The sequence below is a fragment of the Lissotriton vulgaris genome, chromosome 7, assembly GCF_964263255.1.
Source record: "Lissotriton vulgaris chromosome 7, aLisVul1.2, whole genome shotgun sequence".
NCBI lineage: Eukaryota > Metazoa > Chordata > Amphibia > Caudata > Salamandridae > Lissotriton > Lissotriton vulgaris.
In genome coordinates, this window is record NC_141695.1 from 1,624,602,065 (window position 1) to 1,624,613,325 (window position 11,261).

Sequence of the window (11,261 nt, forward strand, 5' to 3'; positions counted from 1 at the left end):
TAAGGAGGAGAGTAAAAGATGAGCCTCGGTTGTTGGGTGTGTGAGTGTGGGGGGGATCTCGAGCTCCATTTGTACAATTGAGAAAAAGGAGAAAATAGGCATAGGAAATAGGGGTAATCTATTAATGTTTCTTAGTTAGGGGACTTGAACCCGCCCCTATTGGCATTGTAAATGACAATGCCATTTATTTAACGATTAAGCTATTGGCAATGTAAATGACAATGCCATTTATTTATGATTTAAAAAAAATTAAATACATTTTAAAAAAATGTCATGAGCAATGCCAATAGCTCTACCTTTAATAATACCGAGACCATTGCATTGTAAATGCTTGTTTAGTTCTGTCACAGGCCTTCGGTTGTCCTGTTTTGCTGCAAGTCTTCCTGGCTCATCTTAGGTGTTATGGGTGGTGAGCAAGCTGGGAGTAACCACCCTTGGGGTTTCTTCAAATGTTTGTTTTATATTGCTTGAAGAACCAGTTTAGCAAGGTTGGTGTAAAAAGGTGCACTTAGAATAAATGTGCTTGTTGTTATGTACTCAGCATGTTCGTGATGCAGCAGTGGAAGTGTTCGTGAACAATCTGGTTCTTCTGAGCAGCCTGGTTCAGGAAGTGGGTACTCGCTAGCATGCTGATTTGAATTGATTTACAAGTGTGTATGATGGATATCAGACAAACCACTTGCTTAAAACAGCAAATTAATTTATGAAATCTTTTGGGCAGATATAAAGCTAAGTCTGTATATTCTTAATGCGTACCTTGGTTTGTGAGCATGATGCTACAGTTGTGTCTCCTGTGCCTTCTAGTGTGATAGGAGCAGCTTATTTCGCCCCTAACTCTTGCTTTTGTCCCTCTTGGTTTTGTCGATCTTCCAAAAATTCCTGTAAACTTAAGTCTGCCCTCTCATGCTGCTGTGTAACTAGTTGTTGTCCTTAAAGGAGTTTCTACTAACAGAACTGGATACAGTGGTGCACTTGTAGACCCTTATTACAAAGCTTTCGTCGTCGGCAATCTCCGCTTTATCTGATTTTGATAAATGGGAACGGAGTTCTTTAGACTGATGCTATAAAACAACCAGTATGAATGAACAATGCCGATTTTACTCTGTATTTAGCAGACATGCCAACCCTCCCGATTCAGGCGTGAGACTACCGATTTGACGGCTAGTCTCCCGCCTCCTGATTCCTGCAAGCAAAAACCGTATTCCTCCATGGTTTCAGCTGATAGGGCTTGGTATTGTGTAAAGTGCTAATTCTTCCAACAAAGAGTGGCGATACAGGGGCTCTCGAAGGGGTGAAAAACCAACAAAGCGTCATTAACAAGGGAATCGTCTTTTAAAGACCTGCGAAGTACTGGCGTGGGGGGGGGGTAGCTGTTTCAGCCCGGGCTTCCACAGGGGGGTGGGCGGTGCATGCACTGCCAACAACCTGCCAGGCCAATGCCCAAAACTTGCATCACCCTCTCTGCCTGCCATTGCGCTCCATGCTTCTGAAAGGTAAGAAAAGAACGTGTGTTTGCGTTTCAAATGTCCGACCCTGCAGCAGCACACTTCCAAAGCCCATACATGTCAGTAACCCGATTCAAAGTCCCATTCTCCCGATTTTTTTATTTTATCTCCCACTTCGCTTTCCTGAAATGTTGGCATGTATGATTTAGTGGAAGTGGGTGACTGTGTGGGGTTAAATGCTGCCCTATAGACTTTCTACAGTGTCCTGCGCATTCTCATGGACATGCTATTCCCGTGTTAAACTTTTCTGCAGTGGTGGCTGGTTTTGTGTTTTTTCCTTCCAGTCTTGCTGCGTCTATCTATCCTCCTTTTCTTTCAGCTCCTCAAAAGTGGTCTGATACCTTCGGGTCAAGCTCGCGCTATATAAAATTCAGAAGGACAAAAAAAAAAGTTACGTGACCTTATTGCCTGCGATATACTTAAGTTTGCTTTTTACTACTCGCTTACATTTGGAAACACACATATATACCCCGTTTGCGCAAAAAAAACTGAACCAAAGTAAAACCTGGTTTTCCAAGGAGGCTAATTGGCAGAGGAGAAAGGGAGTTGGGGAAAGAGTAATCATCAATGTAGGTTATTGACCGTGCGATCCTGACCACCAGTGCCAAGTCACCATGCTATCATTGCCAGCTTCCTACAGTGCACACAAATGGATGTTCCACTCACTGCCCTCATCATGGGCATTCTGAAGGTGTCCAAATAGTCCTTTGCTTCTTTTCTGAGCTTGCAGCCAGTGTACTATTTGTGATTTTCTTTTCAAGTGAAAGTCTCTCCCTGTTTTTCTTTTTTCATGCTCTTCCTGCACTCTTCCTCCCTTGCTTTCTCTGTCTCTCCGTCTCCCCTCTTCCTCTATCTCCACCTCTCCCCCTCTTTCGCTCTCACTCTCTCCCCTCCCAGGCTCTCACTCTCTCCCCTCCCAACTTCTTTGTCCCCTCCCTCTTTCTCTCTCACTCCCCTCTCCCTCTCCCTCTCTCTTGCCCTCTATCACTCTTCCTTTCATTCTACCCCTCCCTTTCATGCTTCCTCTTTCTCTCTCTCTCCCCCTCCCTCTCATGCTTTTTCTCTCTCCCTCACCCCCTCCGCAAGACATGGCAACAGTCTCAAAAGCATTTGCAATGCAATAGGTCTCGCTTTACTGAAGTTTGAGCTATTGGTGTATACGTGGAGATGCTGGGATTCTCATCTACATTTTAACTACTATTTTCTTGAATCCCAGAGCAGGTCGGCTCGACCTTTTTACTTGTCATGGAGCGTAAAGAAGAAACCTATCCATAAACAAGAACTGAATACCAATCCCAAAGACCTAAACTCAAAGAACCACCAACTACCAAATAAAGTTTAAAGATTTATTACAAAGCCAAGAACAATTGGATATACAGACATCTCAATAAAAGGTTCAGAAGATAGACTGGCACTAATACAAACATAATCCTACGGAAAAGTCTCAGACGACTCAGGATTAATATTAAGACTAATTCCAGAACCATCAGGCTAGCAAAGATAGCTATCGCCTGAGCTTTAGAATGCATTTACAGAAAGGAAAATAAGGTTAGTCTGTCCCTACCCTAACACTAAAGTGACATCCCTACTTAGCATCTCGCAACCTAACAAAAGTTGTCAGCAGTGGTAACTTCCAAAGAAGTACACTCACTTTCTCAAGCTTGTTCTAAGATGCTCCTTACTACCTCTTATTCTGTATCAAGTTCTCCATCTCTTGTATACCACTTGTCCCTAAGGCCCTCTCTCTCTTTCCTCCTGACCTACTCTAAGGCTGTGTAAGTCCAAATCTAACTCTCCACCCTTGGGTGCTGTCCCTAATACAAAATCCCAAATACAGTCGACACGCCTTCAGGTACGCCCCTCTAGCAGGTGCTGGTCTTCGGATTTTTCCAGCATGGCACCTCTCCACCAGCGTCCGTTGAAACGTCCTTGGGTCCCAGACACCTTCTCCGCTAAATGTTGCACTCCCGAATTCCTTGGCAGCTTCTCCGCACTTGTGCCTACCATCCTAACTCACTACACAATGGGCCTTTCTACCCAACGAGCTATTTGACCTTGCACCTGCAAAAAGAAGCGCATGAGAACAGCTCCAATCATACTCGATGTTGCAATTCAACATTCACTGAAGGCAGCCTTTCCCAAAAGAAATAGTTTTCTCCAACTATTGCTATGTAAGAAAATCAGCTAGGCTTCTACGACTTCACCAAATACTATGCCTCTGCACGTTTAAATGCACTAACAATATAACGTGAGCATTACAATTTCATCATTTAAAGCATCATTCTAATAGGAAAATACATTTGCCTAGCCAGTGTTATTTCAATCATCTAAAGGCACATCTCTAATTCAAAAGCACATTTCTGTTAATGCAAACTTCACATGTGATTACATTTCCATGTTAAACACCATCATGATTTATTTAAGGCACTACAGTGTTAGCAATTAATGAACACCATTCTATCTAGCACTCTAATTCTTATCCTAATGTTACATTTAACTCCGTTAATGAATCCCCTAAAGATGCAGGTGCTGACTACTCATGCATATGCTGCTCATCCATCATCCCCCTCCGGTGTGGAGTGCCACAGGGCTCATCCTTGAGCCCTACACTTTTCAACGTGTACATGGCCCCACTGGAGAAGAGGGTCAGCTCGTACGGCGTGTCAGTCATCAACTACGCCGACGACACTCAGCTGGTCGTTACCCTTTCCCACCCTCACCACGCCCCATCCGACCTCCACAGCTGCCTTTCCGAAGTCCACCGATGGATGAATCTCTCCTCATTAAAATTGAACGGGTCCAAGACTGAGATCCTCCTGATGGGCCACAATGGGCCCTCTCTACCACCTCACCTTTGGCCCAGGTGCCTAGGGGACCCTCCCGCACCCAAGGAAGAGGTCAAGAGCCTTGGTGTGTGGATTGAGAAGGACATGAGTTTTAGAACCCAGTTTCTCAAGCTTGTTCTAAGATGCTCCTTACTACCTCTTATTCTGTATCAAGTTCTCCATCTCTTGTATACCACTTGTCCCTAAGGCCCTCTCTCTCTTTCCTCCTGACCTACTCTAAGGCTGTGTAAGTCCAAATCTAACTCTCCACCCTTGGGTGCTGTCCCTAATACAAAATCCCAAATACAGTCGACACACCTTCAGGTACGCCCCTCTAGCAGGTGCTGGTCTTCGGATTTTTCCAGCATGGCACCTCTCCACCAGCGTCCGTTGAAACGTCCTTGGGTCCCAGACACCTTCTCCGCTAAATGTTGCACTCCCGAATTCCTTGGCAGCTCCTCCGCACTTGTGCCTACCATCCTAACTCACTACACAATGGGCCTTTCTACCCAACGAGCTATTTGACCTTGCACCTGCAAAAAGAAGCGCATGAGAACAGCTCCAATCATACTCGATGTTGCAATTCAACATTCACTGAAGGCAGCCTTTCCCAAAAGAAATAGTTTTCTCCAACTATTGCTATGTAAGAAAATCAGCTAGGCTTCTACGACTTCACCAAATACTATGCCTCTGCACGTTTAAATGCACTAACAATATAACGTGAGCATTACAATTTCATCATTTAAAGCATCATTCTAATAGGAAAATACATTTGCCTAGCCAGTGTTATTTCAATCATCTAAAGGCACATCTCTAATTCAAAAGCACATTTCTGTTAATGCAAACTTCACATGTGATTACATTTCCATGTTAAACACCATCATGATTTATTTAAGGCACTACAGTGTTAGCAATTAATGAACACCATTCTATCTAGCACTCTAATTCTTATCCTAATGTTACATTTAACTCCGTTAATGAATCCCCTAAAGATGCAGGTGCTGACTACTCATGCATATGCTGCTCATCCATCATCCCCCTCCGGTGTGGAGTGCCACAGGGCTCATCCTTGAGCCCTACACTTTTCAACGTGTACATGGCCCCACTGGAGAAGAGGGTCAGCTCGTACGGCGTGTCAGTCATCAACTACGCCGACGACACTCAGCTGGTCGTTACCCTTTCCCACCCTCACCACGCCCCATCCGACCTCCACAGCTGCCTTTCCGAAGTCCACCGATGGATGAATCTCTCCTCATTAAAATTGAACGGGTCCAAGACTGAGATCCTCCTGATGGGCCACAATGGGCCCTCTCTACCACCTCACCTTTGGCCCAGGTGCCTAGGGGACCCTCCCGCACCCAAGGAAGAGGTCAAGAGCCTTGGTGTGTGGATTGAGAAGGACATGAGTTTTAGAACCCAGGCAAAGAGAACCGCAGGAACATGCTTTGGACTACTCAGAGCCTGCAGGAAGATCTTTCCCCTGCTCCCAGAGACCGCAAGGAGGCTCCTCATCCAGGGTCTAATCCTGGCAAGATTAGACTACTGTAACGCTATATACTTGGGAGCTCCTGAAGCCACCTTGAACTCACTGCAGAAAGTCCAAAATGCCGCAGCCCGCCTACTCACGGGCACACCTGGAAGATCCTCCGCCAGGCCAGCCCTCAACTCTCTCCACTGGCTCCCAGTCAGAGAAAGGGTCTTGTTCAAAGCCCTCTGTCTGGCCCACAAAACACTCAACAACAACGGTCCCCCTCTTCTGAAAGAACTTTTAATCCCTTACAAAGCAGAGAGGGATCTCCGGTCCAATGCAGAAAATCTCATTGCAGTCCCTAGAGTGAGAAAAGCCAAGACCGGTGGCCGTCGCTTCTCGGTTCACACGGCGAAAAGATGGAACCAGCTACCCCGAAAACTTAGGACAGAACCGAACTATCTCCAGTTCAGAAAGACCTTAAAGACCTTCCTTTTCCCGCAAATATAATCCCACTAGTTGGCTAAAACCCCTGGAGAAGCAGATCAGCGCTGGGATGCTCTTCGGAGTTACTACGCGCTTTACAAAACCATTAAATTAAAATATGATGCACCCCTACAAAATTGAATCTGTCATGGCGCTCTCACACGCGTTCCATTGCCTTCAATGGCAACGCGTGCACGTGTGGCTATTCCCTTACAGGCTCGAGCGCTGACACCATATGTTTGTAATTAAATTGCAAACCTATTGTGTCAGCGCTCGTTCCCGTAAGGGAAGCGGGCGCAGGCCCCCTTGTCTCTCCCTCCCCCCTGCTGCCAGCGCGAGGCGCATCACGCTTGTTTTTTTATGTCAGTCCCTTCGGGGCACAAGCAGGCATCCACTTCTGTCTTTTTGCTGCGATCAGCTGTAATGACAGAAGTGGATGCCTGCTTGTGCCCCGGAGGAACTGCAGGACTTCAGACACAGGTTCACATGCAGACACAGATGCACATGCACAAACAACATAAGTGCGTGCATGCCTGTCATCTGTATTCCTGTGGGTCATTTTGTGCTGCATGTGTTTCCTGTCTGAAGGTTCTCTGCGCAGGCATACTTTCTGCAGTGTTTTATCCTTGTGCATGCACTATAGAAAAGACTGTTGTTGTCTCCGTTAATGCTTTTTTATTTGCTTGTTCATATAAACACACCGCATCTCCAGGTACGGTGCCAGATGCAATGGCCTATTCAAAGGTTACACGCATTGACTTTGTCAATGTTTGTTTAATTTACTCTTTGACTAATTCTCAGATCTTGACAGTGTCAAAGAGAGGCCTACAACCGTGTGGCAAGAACTTAAATGACTAGAGATGTAATGAAAATACAATGTTTATAGCTGACTTCAAGATCTGGAGCCTTTCTTTTTACCAATGGCAGTTAATGATGATGTGGCAAGGCCTGAACCTAGGGTTTGTGGATGCTGGTGGGGCCAGCTTTCCACTCTTTACTGACTCGCTTACGTCTGGCTTCTGTCCCGAGGTGTCATGAGAGACCCGGAGGAGCATTACAGTGGTGCAATGGCAGGCGTCACAGAGAAAAGACGCCAAACCGCATTTCTTACACAGATCTCCCTGCTTCATTAAGTTACAAACAATTGCTAATTAAAATTATTACAAAGGCAGAAAGTGGCGGATCGAAACAGCTACATTTGCTCGTTGCGGTCGTTACAGAGGCATACATTATATACAGATGGCAGGGGAGGCGGGTGGTGAAGATAGTAGCAGCAGGTTAGGTAAGGTGAGGCAGGAGTAGTGTAGTAGGACGCAGTCTTGGAAGGCTATATTGTCCTGGAGGTAGGTTAAGGGGACAGCTGGCCTGAATGTCTTTGTAGGAGAACAGAAGGGCTTTCAGCTCAGTTTTGAAGATCTGAAATGCAGTGGTGGTATGTAGTTTTGGTGTTAAGGAGTCCCACATGCTAGTTGCACTAACAACAATGGATTGTGCCATGAGGCATTCCTTTTTGAAGGCCGGAATCTGAACAGCAGAGTTTATGCATTTCCTGAAGGCCTGGCTCCTCCTGGGAGCTTCAGTTCTCTAGGTAGCAAGGAGTTACAGCAGGCGCACAGTTACCATTGGGCTGAGAGGGCTTTGCTTTACCCTCTCTCCCCGTCCGGTACCCTGGCATGGGCTGGCAGGGCTGAGGCTACTGGCTTGACCTTCAGCCACAAGTAAAAGTATTCCCTGCAATGGGGGTTAAAGCCAGACAAGGCACTGGCCTGGGTGTTTATATTGCTTTCCATAATCCCTGCTGCCTTACTGTCTCATATTATATAATATGATCATTTTAATTCCATAGCAAACAAGCATTGGCATAGCCAATAGGTCTTGCCTTTGGGACCTTATAAGTGTTTAGCTATGCAACAGTTGATGTTGTTGCACCAAGGATATTGTGCTTGAGAACTAAACACTTATAAGGTCCCAAAGGTGAGACCTATTGGCTATGCCAATGCTTGTCGTATTTGCAAATGCTTCCTTCAATTAAGGCTTGTTCTTCTATAGGAGGATTTTTAAAGAGTGCATATAAGTTCACTAATTAATTATGATAATAATTAAAACCAGGATAACAACTTAATTGTAACATTATTGCACCATTTTCTCTTTTGATTATAATGCAATTTCACACAAATAGCAATTGAGATAATAATTTACTTTGTTTTTCTCCCATTCTCCTGCCAGGTACTTTGTCAAACTAGCATGGGGTTGGACGTTATGCCTGCTTTTGCCTTTCATTGCTGCCACAAATTTTTCTCTGACACGAAACGTTAAGGATGTTTTACGGCGAATGACCTCTCTACTTGTTGGAACAGCTGTTTGGTATACATGTACTCAGTTTTTTCTTTTCATCGAAAACTTAACTGGAAATTGTTACAATTCAACAGCTCTCGAAGTTGTATTGGAACAAGGAAGCCGGAGAGAATGCATAATTGGTGGTGGCTTTTGGTATGGATTTGATATTTCAGGACACTCCTTCCTGCTTCCATACTGTATTCTATTAATTTTAGAAGAAACAACTGTGATACACGACCTGAAGCTGGACCGAAACCGAAAGATTGATGTCCTAATTAGTGTTTTGTTTGTTTTCTTAGGTATACTGTCCTTAATTTTTATTTGGATGTATTTATGCACTGCTCTGTATTTTCACGAAGTGGATCAAAAATTGTTTGGAACTGCCTTTGGCTTGCTAGGATGGTATGGTACATACAAGTCTTGGTACACCTTACCATACTCCCCTGGTCTTCCACCAAAAAATACAGTTGTTAACAGAAAGTCAAAACATTATAAACAGTGATACATTTTAATTTCCTATTGGTCTTATTGGATATTAGCCAGCTTTATTGCAAATTAGCTGACAAAATCGTATTAACAAAATATTTGCCAATGAAAAATCATGCACATTCTCCCGTGTTGGATTGCAGTCCTTTTTAATTTTTGTTTAATAGTATTTCATCAGTTACATTTTTAAAATTGAACACTAGTGTTAGGGTAACAAGTGGTTACTTGGCAGTGCAGCATCTTTAATTATATCAGTGAATACAAATATTGGAGTTTTCATCTTTTAATTTCTCATGGGTAGCCTGATTTTGCAATTTTCATCTAAGTTTAATTTGGAAGTATAGTGAACTTTGCCTCCTAAATAACATTTAGGACAATTAAAAGGTTATTGGCAAATACTCTACTCTAAAAATGTCTATGATATAGAATGAATGTTTGTGCACAGTTTTTGCTTGATCAGTTACATATGCATGATGCCAATTCAATCTTAAAACCTACTTACAAAATGGCCTTCGTCATGATCCCCAGGCAAAATGGTCAGCTTCTAATATAATCAGTTTTCAAGGTAATTAGTTCGTGAATCCCTCTTTGGAAAAAACCCAACAAAGTATCTAAAGAATCTGTTCAAAGAAACATCAAAATATGTTTAACATTGAATGACAGCGGGACCACTGATTCCTTGTCGGGTGGTCCCGCTTCCGCTACGGTGCCCGTTGGGCGGGAGTCCGACCGGTATCGTAATGATGCCCTTAGTGATCACTGTATCTGTACGGTATTACAATGCTTAAAATTGTAATGATGGCTGTGTGTTGGAAAGGGCATTTATAAAATTAAGGCAGCTAAATAAAAAGATGTCTGGACCCGGAGTGCATCCTTAATGAGATACAAATCTCTAATGGTGTTGGTAAAATAAAGTTATTTCATCTGGTAAAAAATGTAATCATGAAATGGTACAATTGTATTATGTGAGAGGTGATTGGACATCCAAAATTAAAATGAGTTGAGGTAAGATATAAGTAAAGACAGACGATGGTTTGACATACAAAAAACTTCTCTGTAAGGAAGGACCAGGTACTACTTCCAAAAGAATCCATGGTGTGGTGTGTAATGCTGTTTTGCATACTTATTTTTATGAAACCCTTTTTATTTAAAATGTTCATATGGTTCAACCCAGGATTAAATGATGAATTGAGCAAATTTTATGGCATTAGGGGCAAGGTACAAACATGTTATGTATGCTTTGTACTTTGAAGGATAGTCAGGTGGGTGATCTGGAAACATGCTGATTACAAACAAGAATAGGTATATTGAAGATGGCAAGATTTTTTCCTTTCGAACTAGGACTCTTAAAAGGGGACTGAGAAAATGATGGATTTGTTTAGCATTCCAAAATATATATATATTTTTTTCTGGAAAGAGATTGAGAACGTGAATTCATTTCCCTGGATAAGTGGTAGAATTAATTGAAAATAGCACAGGCCAAATGAAGTTAATATAAATGAGCTAGTCTACAGCTAGAGACTTGGATGGGCTAATATGAGTATGGAGACCATATGCAGACTGCATGAAAATTATTCTTATGTGCCATATGATTCTCTTGACTACTGTCTTGTATTTGGTATAATTAAAGATCCATCTACATTCTTTTCTGCTATTCGTGTACTTTTAAAAGTAAGCAACTGCTAAGTTAGGGCATCTGGTGACATTTAGCACTAACAACAACACGCAAAACCTCTGAAATATTATTTGAATTGTGTGCAGGCCCTTAAAATGTTATATTACTCACCATGAGAACTAAGATATTTAATTGACTCTCTGGATGTGTACTACACACACAGCAGTGGGCTTTAGATCAATCATAGGAAAATGTTGCTGCATGGCGGGGATATTTCAGTTTTATATTTTCATTAAATTATTTGTCCAAATAAAATCTATACTATTATGTAAAATGTGTGTGTGTGTGTATGTGTGTGTGTGTGTGTGTGTGTGTGTATATATATATATATATATATATATATATATATATTTCTTTTTATTTATGTATTTGAAGCAAATATGAGATCCCTTAACTCTGTACAAATCAGTTATCATGTTTTCCAGCTTTTAGGCCTTGTTCATTATTCATGTGTTTTATCACCTGTGTAAAATAATTCA

The 11,261-nt window shown here is 42.7% G+C and overlaps 1 protein-coding gene across 1 annotated transcript in view; it reads left to right on the top strand.

The window, feature by feature from the left end:
• The window catches only part of FITM2 (fat storage inducing transmembrane protein 2), a 30,554-nt gene extending 19,498 nt beyond the window's left edge, over nt 1–11,056 (top strand). The window contains exon 2 of the mRNA XM_086932566.1: nt 8,511–11,056. Coding sequence (XP_086788692.1) covers nt 8,511–9,123 — 613 coding nt within the window. The 3' untranslated portion in view covers nt 9,124–11,056. The remainder of the gene's footprint in view (nt 1–8,510) is intronic.
• The last annotated feature ends 205 nt before the right edge of the window (nt 11,057–11,261 follow it).